The sequence below is a fragment of the Anopheles cruzii genome, chromosome 2 (assembly GCF_943734635.1).
Source record: "Anopheles cruzii chromosome 2, idAnoCruzAS_RS32_06, whole genome shotgun sequence".
In the NCBI taxonomy this organism is placed as follows: domain Eukaryota; kingdom Metazoa; phylum Arthropoda; class Insecta; order Diptera; family Culicidae; genus Anopheles; species Anopheles cruzii.
Genome location: NC_069144.1, coordinates 3,465,747 through 3,483,321, shown reverse-complemented (window position 1 = coordinate 3,483,321; position 17,575 = coordinate 3,465,747). Strand labels below are relative to the sequence as shown.

The 17,575-nt window shown below is 53.5% G+C and overlaps 1 protein-coding gene across 1 annotated transcript in view; it reads right to left on the bottom strand.

Annotated features, from left to right (window-relative positions):
• Positions 1-5,764: 5,764 nt before the first annotated feature.
• The window catches only part of LOC128269517 (putative transcription factor SOX-15), a 48,527-nt gene continuing 36,716 nt past the window's right edge, over positions 5,765-17,575 (bottom strand). Inside the window, exon 3 of the mRNA XM_053007003.1 lies at positions 5,765-7,713. Within this exon, the coding sequence (XP_052862963.1) occupies positions 5,765-7,713 (1,949 nt within the window). The remainder of the gene's footprint in view (positions 7,714-17,575) is intronic.

The window sequence follows — 17,575 nt, the reverse complement described above, 5'->3', positions numbered from 1 at the left end:
TTTCCGTTCATTCCGTTTTTATTTTCACAAAGTAATTTTTGTGTTAAATTTAATTGTGTATAGGTTTCCAATAATTCTATTTGCCCCCTTTATCGCCAAAACATAAATTCTTTCTGGTTCGAGACCTTGGCTTCCCTGTCGGCGACATTTGCAAGGCACTGTCCGGCCCGACCACAGCCTACTGTGCGCCGCGAACCTTATCGTTCAATGTTGTCGCTGTCGCCGTTGTCACCGCCTGCCTTCGAACCCGCCATTGCGTGTAAATGTTGTTGCACTTCTGCGCCCCAAAATGCACCAAAGACCGATCGAAGGGCCGCTCGGTCGATCCTGCCCGGTTCGTTTGTCGTTTGGCTGGCTGCGGATGTTGGGTTCTTGGAAATCCCCCCCTCGTTTCGCGCTCTCCGAGCATCGCGGCCGCGGCGGCGGATCGGACAACATAAGCAGCGATGCATGCAGATGCCCGCGTCGCGGTCTCGCGGCTCCGTCCGCCGCAAGAAGATCACACAGAACCGCGCGCGTCCGCTTCGCGCGGGTTCGTCGTCGGAAGATTTCTTTTGACCGGACCGGAGTCTCCCTTTCCTTAATTTTCCACACATCTCCAGGGCCCAGGTCGGACGACGACGACGACGGGGATCGGCGGCCTTCAGAAGCGCTCGATCCGAGCGGCAGATTTGCATGTCGCTTATGCTTCTGCGGCTGCTTCTGCTGCCGTTAATGCTCGGCGACGACGACGACGACGACGACGCGTAATGCTGCGGGTATTGGCAATTTTAATAATCCCGAAACACAGTCCCGAGGGCTTGTGGTTTTATTATTCCTTCTCACTCAGCTCGGCGATATCGTGTCGCGGGTCCGCCAAGAGGGCATCGCGAGCATTAGGCAGCATAGCCAGGATGGCTGGCCAGTTCTGGCGCTGACTGGAGCGCGATAAGTGAATGGTGTGGGTAAAAATGCGTCCAAAGCCGAGCCAAGTCTAGGCGAGCGATCGCCGAACGGCCATTATCACTCGACCCGTGCGCCGCCGAAGACCCGCATTACGCAAAGCCGGCCCGGGTCCTTCCGCCGCCGCCGCCGCCGGTGATCCCGATAAGGCGGCGGGCGACACACAGACACACACACACAGAGACGGGACAATTTATAGTCCCGCGGGTGGCGACGACGCACGATGAGATATTTAATCGCAGAAATGTAGAATATATTATATCATTAAATCGTCCTCGGCCGGGTGCTAGACAACGGCTAGAAAAGGCGGCCACATACCACAACGCCCTGCGCCCGTCCGTTACCGTTTTTCTCGCTCATTTCCATTACACCTTCGACGGATGCTGGCCCCAGGCCAGCTCGTTAGGTGCTGGTTAGCGATGGTTCAATAAATTTACCGCTACGATCCCGATCCGCGGCGTCGAGGCTGCTGCTGGTCAGTAGCAGAAGACTATGGCAACTATGTGTGGTGTGTTAGAGAGAGCGCGGTTCTCGATCCGTCCAATGTCCGCCGCGCGTACGGAACGATGGGCCATAGAAGGGACATTGCAATTGACTAGCGAGGGACTAGCGATCGACGGCGGATTTATGCTATCGTCCATATTTTTAACATTCCACCGAAGCATTCCCCGGGCGGCGGTTGACACTTTTTCTGGGATCCTGCTTTCCGTGGAGGGTGGAGAATTGGATGCCACGTTTAGGGTTCTGTCAGCTATTAGAAATGTCCACATTTTGAAGCCTTGGAATTTGTGTGCATGTCGATCGTTCAAATTGATCTTTATAAAACATGGACATTCTTCTTATCCGGCACGACAATGTTAATCTTCTGTTGCTTTCTGTAACAATGTGTTTAGCGACGACGATCGTTACCGAATACTCTATCAATGGCGGAGAAACGTGGAGAATTACGCTCACAAAACCCGAAGCCTCAAAGGATGTCAATTACAAAAGGGCCCGTCTAGGACCTTTCTTGGCGCGTAAATGACGGCGACAGCTGCAATGTCCAGCTTAGAGGGGTCAGGCCGTAGCGTAGGGCCGTCCCCGGGTCTATCGATCCCTGGGACTAGAGGCTGTTGTATCGATCGGCAGCAACCTGATACACGAGGCGGGCTGTCAGGCGGGTCAACTGCGGCAGCAACTACCGTACGATGGCCCCCTGGCCTCGGTTAAAACCCGGTGGGGCCACCGGATTGGCTGCCACCGGCGAAGCCCGGAGTCAGCGACCGACCGATCCGAACCGATGGATATGGAAATGGATACGATCGCTCTAGGAGGGCCGAGGTCGGGGGTCTCGAGTGTACTACAAGCGAGCTCGCTGGCGGGAACGGTTGCCACTGGCCGGATTTCCGAGGCAAAACACATACGATCTAATAGGACAGTGGCAAGTGCATCGCATCCAGTGGTGGCTTAGCGGCCCTTGTGGTGGAAATTAGCTCGTCGAAACCTGAACTGCGTAGTGCGTTGGTCCGTTTGTCGAAAGAAAGATTCGATCTTCGGTTCCGTTCCGTTCCTGGCCAATCGACGAGGTTCGAGGAGGGACGCTGCGCAACAAAACAGCGAAACGACACGGACGGTGCTCGAGGACGGTCCAGGCCACCTCCAGGCCCGGGCTCTCTCTCGCTCACCCGGTCCCCGGTCGTTCGGGTGGTGGAATGTTTCATGTTTCGTATTAATTATAAGCGCAAAAGTGTATCATTACATGATTTCCACCATCCGAAAGGCGGGGGCTCTTACTGCCGCTGAACTGGCTGAGGTCAGGTTGGCCACCGACTCGGGGTCTTAAACCCGAGCCGGGTGGGGAAAGAAATAAAACCTTAACCCCGCGCGCCGGGACATGTTGCGCATGTTATGGTTGTTTTTCATGCCACCCGCCTGTGCCACCACCCCCTGGCCAACACACACCCCCGCACACGGGGGGGCACTCTCTCTCTGTAGGAGCAGCACCACCCTCAAGGAGAGAGGGTGGCTTCCACATTCCGATTTAACGGTGCAGTTGCGATCCGTCATGTACACCTGCGCGCGTGGTGCGTAAGATAGGCGCGTGTGGCGATGGCAACGAGGAGGAGGGAGGTGTTATGGACCACCCGCTGACCCGGCCGCCGGCTGTTCGCCCCACTCCCTCCGGGGGCTCCGGGGGCGTAGATCGTATTAACGTGATCGCCGAGGGCTTTCTTGGCTTGGCTTGGCTCGGATCTTGGCTTTCGCGTTTCGCTTGAAAATGCGTAGCGAGGTGGGAAAACCGTGGGAATTTGTTGATTGTTTCGTGTGTTTTTCCTTCTTTTTTTGCTGTTGATGTTGCTCGCGCCACTCCAAAAGCTCCAGCCCCCGGTTCGCCGAGCCGAGCGTCGGCTTTATCGGTCAGCTCAGAGCTCGGAGCTCAACGCGGCACGGAATGGCTTCTGTGTTCAGAGGTGCAGCCCGGGCGGCAGCATTAATTAAATACGCGATTTAATTTATAATTTTATCATCATTAAATATGTTTTTTCTTCTACGCCGCCGCTGGGTGGTGGTTGCGTGCGCGGTTCGCTGTCTCTTTCCCGATCGTGTGGCTTCGTTTGAGTCGATCTCGCTCTTCGGTTGAGGTTGAAGGTGTATAACTGCAGTTTGTGCAATGCACGCGCGGCCCGTGATTGAACGCCACCGCCGCCCAACGAAGGCCTCCAGGGGGTCTGTGTAGACCTCGTGAACTTCGTGAACCTCCGTTTGGGGGTTTGTGTTGAAAGAGTTGTCCCGCCCGAGTCGGACAGTTTTTGGAAGCAACAAAGTTCGTCTTGCAAATAAAACCCACTTTGTAGTGACCTTTTATGCCACCATTAAAGTTGGGGGCATCAGGCAGACCTCGCACGCGTCAGGGGGCCTTTAACCGTTAACCGTCCGCTCTCCGATTGCCATCTACTTCTGCTCCTTAGCCCCTTAGCCTTGTGTGCCTCAAATTTACGACACTTCCGCCAGATAATTAATCATCGCGCCCGTTAATGATTTCCGCGAGGCTTATCGGGGAGCGCACCGGCCCCGTTCATCAAGCCGTGGTGGGATCGGTTTTCCCTATGACCCCCGGCCTAGGGGCCTGGTTTCCCCGCATGACGTTACACACTGAACGAAATCGAACGGGTTTTCCTCAAAAGTTTAGGATTAGAAGACCCACTGCTCCGAGGCAGGTACCGAGCCGACCAAATGATTCTAATAATGTCGTAAAACCCTAGCGTAGTGGCCGCTGTGCCGGGGCGTAGCACACCACCACACGAAAGAAAAAAATCCCAAACCCGAACGGGAAGTGATCGCTTTCCGGAAAAGCTTTAACAACGGAACTGGAACCGGAGCAGAGCACAGGGTGTAGGAGATTAAATAGAAAAGGCACAACGGCCGAGGGGCCGAGAAGTGGCAACGGAGCAAGAGGGTGAAAGAAGCCCGCATATTAGTCGGGCGGCTCCGCCGTCGACGTTCCGCGTGACGTTCCGCGGGCGCATTTCCCATGAAAACTCACCGAACCGAGACCGACCCCCCCCCCGGCAGGGGCTGGCTGGGGTGGCTGGGTGATGGGTGGTGGGGAAATGAGTCGAGTCTATTTTAGCCCTCTTTGCCGCGTGACCCGACCGACGGGGGCCCAGGCGAAGTGGCGGCGTGCTTTCTCCTCTTATCAGCCGGAGATTGCGATACCGAGGCCTCGAAGAGTGGAGGTTAACAAGGGACGACGACGGGGACGACGACGACGGGGAATTGTGTGGTTGGCGAATTCTGCTTCACCAAAACCAAAAAAATGTCAATAACCTAAAGCACTTTAACCCGGAACATTAAAACTCGAAACGAATCTGGTCAAACGGTACCCTTTTTTTTTGGTTGACGATGAACTATCATTCGCTTTGTAATTTATTTATTTATACACATTCAATTCGGGGCCACCATTAAGAAGGAAGCTCTCTCCCCCCCAAGACGACGATCGGAAACGACCCGGGTCCCGGGGTTCGATACTTTGAAGCCTTCACTAATAAGTTACTACACTACACACAAAACAATGGGCCACAGACTCGCGAATTACTACATTTTAATGGAATAATCAAATCTTTTACGGAGGAATACTACCTCAAACACTGTGTGTGCAGCTCGGCGTCGGCATCGATTGGTTAGTAGAAATCACACACACCTATAAAGCCTAACAGGCAGACTCGAACTCGGCAGGGTTTTCGGGGGCTTTCCATTGATTTTTCTTCCTGCATCCGAGCAACCTTCGCCGCTAATGATCCTAATTTTCTAACACTTCCACTATCCGAGTGCGAATTAACTAACCTAATACAATGATGCGTTTTTCTGGGCGATTCTAAACCTGCGACTCCTTCTCTGGCGTCCAGTTCCAGCGGGATTTGTTGTGGGATCTTGTGCAACGTAGAAAATGGATCACCTTCTCTTGCTTACTGTAACAACGTGGAGGTGCGAACGAAACCCGACCGACTTAAAGGTATTGAAAATTGGTCTCACAACTTCCGTGCGGCATCGAAGATAAACCAAGTTGGGTTCCTAAACGGGGGCCACAACTCTTTCTTCCTTCACGGTGGGCTGTCGGGTTTTTTTACAGGGTGCATCGACGGAAGTCCAACTTAAAAGCTAGCCAAAACTCTAACTGGGGGGGTTGTTCATGTAGACGATTGCGGTGTACCTTAACGAGTGAGTAATGATTTATACGTTTTGCGCTTCTTTTTTACATTTAACTACGCTCCGTCCGGGAAAATCTCTTAATAACGGGTGTCCACTGGGCCACTGCTGCTTGAGTATTACGGCCTCTCCCGTCTCAGTTGCTGTAGCAGGTCTTGCGGACCCCGGCCAGGATGTTGCTGAACTCGTCATCCTTGAGCTGCTCCTGCGTCACGTAAATGTCCCCGAGGGCAGCATGATTGGGACCGAGCGAAGCATGGCCACCACCGCCGACGTGCTGGACCACTGCGCCTCCGGCTCCGGCCGCCAGATGCGAGTGCTGCAAGGGGAGCGCATAGAGGGCCACCGGTGTCGTCGGCAGCATTCCCGTGTCGGTGTGCGACTTGGCCAACGTCTGCTGCTGCTGCTGTTGCTGTTGCTGCTGCTGCTGTTGGCCCTGGTGCTGGTGTTGGTGACCGGATGGCTGATGCTGAGGCGACTGCTGAGCCAAAAGTCCACCCGGCGAGTGTTGGTGCTGGTACCCGTAGTGGTGGTGGTGCTGGTGGTACTCGGCGGTGCCCTGCCCTGGCAGCCCGTATAGGGAGGACCCCCCGGAACCGGCGTTGGTGCCCGCTACGTGGTGCTGGTAGGTGGCACTGTCGCTGTAGCTGTTAAAGTTCTGGTTGCTGTCCGGGTACTTGAGGTACTTGTCGAGTTCCCGCGTGTCCACCGGCTGCTCCTGCTCGGTGGGAAGGGCCGCGTGCGTCTCGTACATGATGCCGTAGTCCTTGTAGGCGTACGAGTACGTCGGTAGCGTTCCGTTCGCGATCGAGGCCGTACCGTAGTAGCTATTGATCTGCTCGTTGGCCAACTGCTGTTGCTGTTGCTGTTGCTGCTGCTGCTGGAGATGCTGCGCCGATTCAAGGTGCGACATCTGGGCGGAGCTGGTCGACACCAGCAACCCACCACCGTTGGCCGCCTTACTCTGGCCACCGGTGGAAGTGGCACCGTTGCCGGCAGGGTTCGATTGTTGCGGCTGATTGTTTGTACTGAGATGGGCACTCGTGGTCATGGTCGTGGTCCCGAGTGTCTGGTGGTCCTCGGACGTGGCCAACGGCGGGAAATACGTCCCGGTTACGATGTGACCCTGGTCCAGGATGCTCCGGTTCGTGCACATCACGTACATCCCGTTCACCATGGCCGTGGTCGTGGTGGCGCCCGAGCTGGTGCACAGATAGTTGCGCTTCTCGTGCCCCAGGCCACTACCGTTTACGAGGGAGGTCCCCTCGTACGAGTATCGCTTGTCGTTGTTCATCATCCCGAATCCGGCCGCCGAATAATCTCGCTTCAAACTATCCTGTTGCTGCTGATGTTGATGTTGATGCTGCTGTTGCTGATGATGTTGCTGATGATGGTGCGACTCGTGATCGTAGCCGAAAGTGGCCGGAAGTTTCTGCTCACTCTTGACCCCGGCACCACCACCGTACACCACCTCGTACGTCAGCTTCTGCTTGCTCTTCAGATCGTCGTAGCTGCCGGCGTGGGCCGAGTGAAGGCCCGCCACGAACGGTTCCTTCTCCAGCTCCAGCGGGCTCATCTCCGGCGTTGGCAGCGCGGACGAAACGTCGTCCAGCTTCTGGCCCACATCCGAGCCACCGCTGGACCCACCACCGTTCGAACTGGCAGCCACCGCCAGCTTCCGGTTGCCGACGGTCGGTGGCACCAGGATCGGTTCCGGACTCTGCGTCGGGCTCGAGTCCGGCGTGTTGAGTGCGGCGTTCTGACTGCCGGCGTAGTAGTGCGGGTTGTACGTGTACGGACTCATGCGATGGGACGAGTCGCCGTCGCCGAAGTTTAGCTCACTCGGTGACGAAGTGCTGACGATGGTCACCGCCTGGCCACCCTGCGGTCCGGCGGCGGCGGCCGCTGCCGAACCCGAAACGCCGACCGGGCCAGCAACGGCACCGGCCCGAGCCTTGGCGTGCTTCCTGCGCCGCGGACGGTACTTGTAGTTCGGGTGCTCCGTCATGTGGATCACTCGCAACCGCTCCGCTTCCTCCACGTACGGCCGGCGGTCCTGGGGCGTCAACGAACGCCACTTTTTGCCTGCGGATTGGGGAAGGTGTCAGAGATTAGGGATTGGGTGTATAAAAAACTCGGTTCCATTTGCCGCCGCCAAACGTCCAAGCCAAAGCTACTCCGCGCGTGATCGTGCTCGAGGGTTACTCTACGTGATACACTATGCTAAGGGTTAAAAGCTATTTAACTGTGGCCATCCACCTTAACTTGACGAATAAGTGTCGACATTGGTGATGAGACGATGGAATAAAAAAAGGGCACTCCCTGAAATAGGTACAATTAACTAGCAAATTAACGGTTTCACCAGGTTTTAGGAGCTTGTGATACATCACACCTTTATGTCCCATGAGAAAGTCTTTATATAAAGTCCTCCGACACTCTTTGCTTATTAGGCCAAATTCGCCATTTATTTTAAACCGCTTAAAGCACGGCGATCTTCCAGAAACAAACATCGACAAGCATTTGATGCGATTCTGTAGCAGGTTTCTTCAACAAGAAGCAGAAAAACAATTAATTAATTTTTTTTCGACCTGAAACAATCTGCCTGATGTCAAAACAAGGTAATTCCGCATCTCATGTTTTAGACCTGTGATTTATATGAATGAAATCTTTAAAAAATCGATTCAATTTGATTTAATATCAAATAATATAGTTCAACAATGAGAAGGCGATTTTGGATAACTTTACAGTTAAATGATCATCAATTATCAGCACCAAATCGAAGCGATGTGAAAAGCTCAACAGCAATAAACGAGAGAACTAGGTGAGGTGCATTAACAGCATTTCCGAAAAATTCCGATGCCATCCGACCAAGTGTTGCTCCAACCGCGGGAAGGAAGGATGCTCCATTCTCGCGCACTCGAAACGGCGCAACGGCGCGTGCCAATTATATTTTTCTTACATGCCGCGGCGGACGGAGCAAATAAAAAAGGTTGGCCATCCACCAGCCCTCGCGGGCACAGAATTGCCACCCAGAGGGCCGAACGAACGTGGCGAGCGCGGCTGTTATGAGAGGTTCGAATGAGGATCGCGAGACGATCGCCGACGATCGGTCGGTTGGCTGGAAGACTGCAACGCGACTTAGTGCTGTTGGCAGTTGGCAATATTTTTATTTTGCCGCACCAAGAGCCTTTCGTGTTACCGCCAGCCGTACACAGCAGTTCTGCCCAGCCGCCTGGCCTTGGCATCGTCGTGGGAGAGTAAATTATGTTCCGGCGATAAATAATTCGCTCGCTTTCGTCTTCTGGGCGGCCGCCGGGCCCGGTTTTAAGCCCTCTCTCCCGCCCCGTTTCGAGACGCTTCTTTCGAGTCGGCGATCGGCGATTCGAATCGCATTGGCTGAAGATCCTTTCTGTTTCCGTTTCTTTTTTTTTCACGTGAGAACACGGTGCTGCTGTTTGGCCATCAACAACACGGGCGCGCGGTGCGCAGCGCAAGAACAGTGCGCTCGCGCTCGCGATGACATTGGTTAAATTAAGTTTGACATTTATTATCACAGCACACACAGACAATTTCGGGGGGCCCTTCCGGCGATCGGTCCCGAGGGGAAGCCTCGGGGACTCAGAGCTCATAAATCTGGCGATTGTTAGCGGAAGCTTTGCGACGACGGACCGAACTGGACTCGGTGGCGATTCGTTACGCTGTCGAAATCAATTTAGCGGCGCGACCCCCGAGAGCCGGGTGTCAGCGCAGCTTTGCCACGCGGTGGCCGCGGCAGTGATTAAACGCAGAGCATCAATTGCCTCCGAAAGTGCTCATTACGAGAGTGTTTGATGATAAGTTCGGCTTTTGCCGCAACGGCAGCAATCGTATTATCATCGCATTAAACGGTAACCATGGTAACGAGGCTAAGGAAACGTCGTTTACAACGTCGCATCGCAACTGGCTACATGTTCTTGAACAACCTTTTTGACAACCAAAAACATAATGATGTTATATAAATTGTTCAATAAAATGTTGACGTAAAATTAGATGGATTGTCGAGTTTTAAATAAAAATAATAAAATTACAATCAAATCACACCATCAACCGTCGATCGGACAAATCAACTCCCTCAGCTCAGCTGACTCACGACTCCCAACCGGCTACTAAGTGTACCGAGCATAGGAAAGCATACCATTTCGTCCGCCCCTCGCCCCCCACGAGAACTCGGCCCCGGGGGGGGGGGACACAAGACAATCGAACAGTTATGGTGTGGTGTTGTAGTGAATTTGTTTTATGCTAAGCCTGCGGCGGCGTCCGCGGTTGACAATTGCGGACCTCGACCGCCAGGGTGAGCAACACCCCCAGATGGAAGTTTGTCCGTCTGAAATTAGTCCGTCCGATCCGTCCGGCGGAGGGGAGGCCACCACCGACCGGGCGGGTCTATTATTCAAATAGACCTCTCCGCGACAAGCCACCAACGAGCGGTCATTGTACCGTTCGTTGTTGGTCTTCTCCCCGTCATCCGTTTTTGGACCGGGCGGGCCGGCGACGGACGAGGAGGGCCCGTGCTGCTAAATGTGGCCGCGCGACACGTGGTTCGTGGATAAAATTTTTAATGCGCAACAGGAGGCTCGCGTGGTGCGCGCGCGCCATTTCTTTTGCGCGCGCGCGGCACACAAAAAGGCTTCGCGAGTGAGATTTGGAGGTATGTTTTCTTTTCCGTTGTTTAGCGGCAGACTTCTTTTGGGGCCCCCGGGCCCGGCCAAGAACAGGTGCCGTGGTCATTTGGCGCGAGCTCGTCCGTACGGCAGAAAAAGGAAAATGTTAATCAAAACGTGCGTCTCTGACGTGGTCGGTTAGGGCGAAAGTCACCCACCGGGTGGTGAGCACGTGTTTTGGAATTTACTTTATTATATTTTACACAGTCACCATCCATTTTTTTTTCGGGCGAAACCGCAATGGTTATGATTAATGTTCAATACCTTTACTAGGACCTCGAGCAGTCGTCGGGTACGCAGGAAGGTGGTGAAACAATGACGGTAATTAATCAACAATTACACGCTCGTCGCGCGCACGGAACTCGAGAGCGTCATCCGATCGATCGCATTTCAACGATGAGTTCATCGGTTTGGCCCTCACGGTTGACATTGTTGTGTGTCTTGGAGCTTTTTTTTTCTTCCCGCTTGCCTCTGGTAAGCGGATCTCAATCACGAAAGATGGCTCATTCCGTGGCTTCGTTTTGAATTTGAATTTTTCTTCCTCGGCGCATCGCGCCTTTTAATCGCGGATCGCGCAATCGTGCACCAATTAGCAAGAGTTCCGCGCGTGTGTGCGAGCGGCCCACGGGGAAGGGAAGCAATTATTTTTGCAATTTTCTCCTTTCTGGCCAACCCCCGGACGTGGGTCTGAGGTTGTCATCGGGCGCGGGTGTTGTTGCGATGTTGCGTGTTCCCTGATCTTGTTTGTCGGGCCGGTGACTGCCACAGCGCATTAACGCATTATTTGTTTTATTTTTCACGTCAACATTCGCGCCTCGAGGAAGTCGTGGCGTGGGGCGCTTCGTTAACGTGTTAGGATGCCAAAAATTGAGTTCGATTCATTTTGATACATTTTTGGGTGTTTTTTTATTAAGGCAAATAAAAGAGATCGAAAATCTCAAAATCTAAGACAATTAAGTGAGTGAATTGAAAGTAATTAAACAAGCCAAAAGTACCATGAAAAAGATGATTGGTCCATGGTTCCCAAAATTAGCAAATGAGGATGAGACCAGGACAGAGTGAAGGTGAGCGTCCCGTGCCTTCAGTAACTCCACACCTACAGATCCTATTCCTTCGCGAAAATTATAACCATTCTCTGTGCTCACGAATGCCCGATGCTCGAAAGACATAAAATCCACCTTCCGCCAACACCTACAGAACCCCGCAGTGAGTCACCCATGGCACGTGAAACATAAAAAGTGATAAAGTGGCGGATGAAAGCAAAAACGACGAAAAGAACGAGTTATTACGAAACTGAACTGAACGATCTCTCCTGATGCCAAAAGCCTTCCCGTGGCTCCCGACACGACCCCAAACCCCCGGCCACTGCAAGAAAGCGAATAAAAATCTTTCGCAAACGCACGGCTTTTGATGAGTTTTGAATTATTCATTCCACTGCACTTCACGCCGCCGCCTCGGGTCGGGGGACTGGCGTTTCCAAAAACGTTAAAAACGCAGCAAAAAGCCAGCTTTTGGACATCGCCGAGAGACCGGGAACATAAAAATCGGTGATCGGTGGATTAAAAATTCTAATCAGCCACCGGTTTTGGTGTTGGTCAATTTCCGAGAATGGCCTGACGATTTCAGTTCACCAGGGGGCGGCGCTGCTGGGTGATGGTGTCCCCCTGACAGGACCTTTCTGAGGTGGCTGAGGAGGTGCAGCAGCGGGTAACCGTGCATGGGCACCACACGAGCGTACATAAATTTCATTGCTCCGTTTCCGCCGGAGCGTAGCCGGCTGAAGGGGTGCGTAGATAGAATGTGTCGTGGCGCATCGATCCCCGTTGGCGCCACACATTTTTTTTAAATAATAATAATAATAGAAAAGGCGCCCAACGTCCGCCGCTGGCCACCATTGGCCGCCAGCCAGCCAATGATTTATGGAGCGGACCCACTTTTCATAAAAATCGAATAAACCCCGAACGGATCTCGGGCGGTCACGATTTTCAAGCCGGCTCCGAAGAAGTGCGAAGTCGGTTTTGTGGGTGATGGGTGATGGGTGTCCCTCCCGAAAGTGCGTGTGCCCAATCAGAGCAATGAACTAAGCGGCGCCGTCGTCTTCGCCGTCGGACGGTGAGGTGAATTTTTAATAAACTATAACTTCTACTCATGTTTAGGGCGAGTGCGTGCGCTGTACCAAGGCACGACTTTTGCCGCTCTTCCGGTGCGTAATTGGCTGCGCCTGCGTGTCGAACATGAATCAATAGACCACAATGAACGACCAGGGACAGGCGGGCGATAGAAGTAGGTCCCCGGGGTACTCGAAACAAAACGAAATCCAATCCATCCAAAACCGATCTCAACAATCGGACGGAAATATAAATAAGTTGCAGGGGCCTCCGTTGGAATGTTTTGGAGAGATTACACTCCGATCGAGCGCAAACAGCATAACAAGAGGGCAACACCTTCGAATCCGGGTCAGTTCGTTCGAACGGACTTCGTGTTATCAGTTCGCATTCGCACTCGCTTGGGATGGACCGCAATTTGTTGCTCGTGGTCAGCTCAAGCATACTCCTAATCCTTGCCGGTGAGAAGCACACAGTCCGGGGGGTCTCTTCGAAGCCTAAATCCCCATCATCGCCCATTGCAGTCGATCGAACGCCACTTCGCTATGTGCCGTTCCGCTGCCGAAACGGTATCCCCGTGTCGATCACGTTCCGTTGCGATGGATTCGCGCACTGTCAGGACGCCTCCGATGAGCAGGGATGCCAAGGGCCGGCCCTACTCGAGGCACCTCCACCCGTAGTCAACGTGTCGGTAGGCCAGCGGATGAATCTAACGTGCCGCGGAACGGGCACACCGCCACCGATCGTGTCCTGGCGTATGGACGGAAACGAGCTGCTCGATCCGGTATGCGACTGGTGGACGGAGCTCAACGGAACCGGCCAGCTTTCGTGTCGGATGCGACTGATCGATGCCGGGAACTACTCGTGCCATCTGCGGAACCCGCTCGGGTCCATCGATGTACAACCCGTGACGGTGGCCACCGTCCAGGGGAGTGTTTGTGCGAACGGCGAATATTCCCTGCACGGCGACGACGACGACGGACCGACCTCCTGTCTGCCGTGTTTCTGTGCAGGAGTTTCGCAACTTTGCCATGCGGCTGACCTATACCGGTGGAATGTACGTAGCCGAGGACCTGGGGACGCGCTTTTTAATGTCAACGCATCTCTCGCTAGTACACGATGGCCCTGAACGACTGGAAGATGCGGTTTGCGACGTGGGATGGCCAGGGCCAAGTGGAGACGGTAAGCGAGTGGCGCACTTTTCCCCCTTCTAGACCACTCTACTACGACCTGCCGTATCGGTTCATCGAGTACCAGGCGAAATCGTACGGTGGCTACATCCAGTACGTTGCAGAATCTGACGATGATGTTCCAGAATTGATCATGATGGTAATCCTGACCTTACTTAAACCGACCAGACACTGAAACACTCTCTCTTCCAAAGGCTACAATCACACACTGGTCTACAGCGCAGAAAATCGCACTGAAAGCGCACCAAATCGCTTAGTAAAGATTCAACTCGTGGAACAAAACTTCCGTCTCCTGAATGGCAGCACCATCGATCGGCTCGAGCTCATGATGGTGCTGTCCTACGTCGATCGATTGCTGGTTCGCTTCCACCCACAACGCGGTCGCTACGAACCGAGCGGCAACGAAATTGTGATGGATGCGGCCACCACTCTCGACCGAGGGATAGGCAAAACCACGGCCGTCGAGGAGTGTCGCTGTCCGGCCGGTTTTCGTGGTACTTCCTGTGAACGGTGTGACGTTGGGTACGACCGGATATTCATCGGGCCACCGATGGGCTTGTGTATGCCGTGGAAATGGCACCGTGATCGGTACGTTCCGAAGAGCACCACCGAGCGGACTTACCATTACGTGTGAAGGAATACTTAGGGCAGTGCCGTGTGCGAAGCGGAGTGTGTGGAAGTCTCTAAGGAGTACGTCACTTACCTAGAAAATAAAAGAGCAAAAGGAAATTGATTAGTAATCAGGAATTAAGCACAGAAAGTAATATTGGGTTGGGGAAAAAGTAGTCCACTATTGTGTCGGTAGATGACGTTATTGATTGATCGATCTTGTGCAGTTTCAAGTTTATGCTCGTTTTAAAGCTGATATTTCACACTTAAAGAAATGCTTCTCAACGCCTGCTTCAATTCCGCCTCTGTTCGGAACCGAGCTATAAGCGATCCAAGTAATCTTGGAGTTTATGTTCATATGTCAATTCAGTGTTTGGAAATGCCAAACAAATCCGCAAACATATTATTTTATTCGGAGCCAAACTTTAAGGAACTCAAATTCAATTTCTTGTGTTTATTTTAGAACGTTCTTGGCCGTAACGGCGTAACGCATCAATGACTCCGCATAGACGTGCCCCAGCTGATTTATTTTTATAACATCAAAAAATTGAGTTCATCATCACGCAGAGGGAGCGTCCCCCGGGACAGGCACACACACACACGCGGGGGGTCCGCCGTGGTTCCCCCCTTTTCCGGGGCCCCTTCATCCCCCAGCCTGTGTCGGGGCGTCGTCGCCGGCGTCTTAAAGAACGCACCCAACGCGGCGACGACGACGACGACGACGTTCTGCTCTTGTGGGCCGCGTTCCGGTTCGCCGGTCGTTGGTGAGAAATTTTCACCCAACCCCAACGTTCTCTCACCCGCGTGCTGGGAAAAATTCATTCAACCGGCGCCCGACGACTCGAGGCTTTCGCCCACGCCTTGGGGTCACCCCGAGGTGGTATGAGTGTGGTCGTAACAACATTTCTTCCCCGAGGGATGTTTGTCGAACACACGCGGAGCGACGATAAAAGTTAACGGGGAACTAATGTCCCGGCGGCGGCGGTGGAACCTGGCAGACGATAAAGCGGGGCCGGGGGCGATCAAAAGTGAGGTCAAGCTCGTTCCGACGTTCGCCCGGTGCCCGGTTGGATGGATGTTTTGGTTTGGTTGCGTGTCCCTTTCCAGACATTATACGGGTGAACGAACTCCCCTCCTGGGGCAGAGCCAGAACTTCCGCGCGGCCCCTTTCCGCAAAGCTTCGAGAGGCGCGCAAGAGCTGATATTTCCGTTCCAGTGAGCACAGGTGTCTTCACTTCCGTTCCGGAGCGGTCCCGTGTCTTGGTGCTGCCCTCTTTGAGCACCCCACTCTTTGGTAAAGTCTTGGACGATGATCACTCTGTGCGTGTGTGTGTGTGTGATCGGATTCGAGTCGGTGTGTGTGGGTCGCAAACCAGGCTGTGTATGCGACTGTGTCGGGGATTAATTGCTCGCCAAAGGGGTCTGTGGTGTAAATCTTATTGAGACCGCAATGCTTCACTGAACCGAAAGAAGACAAGCATTGGGCGACTGCTGGGTGGCAGGGCCGTGGGAAAGATTTTTCCCAGGATCGTAACTATTTCCGCTTCGTTGCCCGAACCGAGTTGTAAGTGGCAGGAGCGATCCGTGTTCGTTTTTGTACGGAATTCCGATGAATGAGTTGTAAACATTCCCCAAGGTCACGGCTAAGTATGTCTTCCGCCACCACTCTTGCGGGGATTGTGCGTTGATGTGTTGAATATTGCACCTCACAGCGAGGGCACTCAGTTTTTTCAGCCCGATCGCATGACACAGGAACACGAGAGTCCGGAATACCTACCGGATGGACCGCCATTCGATTTTTCGAAGATTGGGCCGCGCAAAAACCTGCCCGGCCAGAAAAAGCCGAAGCCCCGTCCGAAGAGTGACATAAAATTAATGCCGCCCCCTTCGGAATGCCAACCAGACGTCCTGGTTGGCGCAAGCGCAAAAAGCTGGCCACGGTGTGCGCACGGGGCGATTAATTTATCTTTGGCCTCTGCGACTCCCGAAGACTCCCGCCGAAAAGTAAAAACCAAAGCCAAGCCACGTCGAACAACGGATCGAAGAATCCATTCCAAGAAATCGACACACGTCCCGAAGACACGGGGCCCCAACGATGGCCAGTACAGGTGATTGATCGACATCGATCGATGAAGAGGACACAGGAAGAAGAAGCAGTCATACATAGAGGAACGCACAGCTTGGCTGGAATCGCCGCTTGATTTGTTACTTCCTTCGCCGTGATCATCGCTTTTCGGTGGCTAAGATAGCTTCTTCATTTTTTGGACCTTCCTCTTATCTGCTTCTTGGGATTTGTTTTCTGTTCTCTTCAGGCCTCAGAAACCTACTGGAGATGGTTTTGACAAGTTGTCCGCAAACCGCAGTCCAACCCGGGACCGGAGCCAGTTTTTGGGGCGCAAAACACGAACCTTCCACGCAGACCTGGGGGGGAACCTATCGGACGAGGACCATCTGTTTGACGTATACAGCCCAGCGAGGCGATCACGTAGCACGGCACGGAGGGGAGGCAAATCAATCTTCGGATCAAGCTTGCGGCGGATCCTGTCAGCATATGATCGCGATGTGTATCGCCAAACACGAGTAGCACCGAGCTTTGGAGGCACAGGAAATACGTACCACGATATGATCGCCCGACGACAAATGTCACTCGAATTGACTCGTTCCAAAATGGCGTCCGCTTTCGGTGCCGATCCGACCACCGATCGTCGGCCACCGATTCGCTCCCTCTCCGGCTTACCGACTCAGTACGCGTACGTAATTAAGTCGTCTACGGGAGTGAAATTAGACGCACGATGAACTCGCGATCGCGGAACCTCAACTTAACGATCGATCGATCGCTGATCTCATCGCCTGCTCGCGTGTCCCGAGGAACGATCGTCTGGGAGATTCTCGGCGCCGCCCAGGCGACCTCGATCTTTCGCGATCGAGCGCGATAGCGCGATGCACTAGAGATGGCGTGCAATTGGCGGGCGATCGCTGCTAAATTAACTTCCATTAACGATCGCATTATTGGACAGCGAAAATGGCGTGCGCAACGATCGATGGTGGTATTGCTAGCGACGAGGTTATTAAATATTTAATTACACAATGTCGTGCAGCGTGATTATAAGTGGCCCTCCGACAGAGAGAGAGATGACGCTCGACATGATGGACGATCCACCCGCCAAACCCCACCCCCCTCCTCATGGAATTTATGATCATTTTTTCGCTTTTGATTGCGCCGTGCTGTATTTTGAAGAAATAAAGTCATTTCGAGCCAATCTCCCCGAATCCGTCTTCGGGAGCGTGATTTCGAGAGGCCGGCATGATCTTGATTAAACTTTCCAATTTCACTTTTCACTCT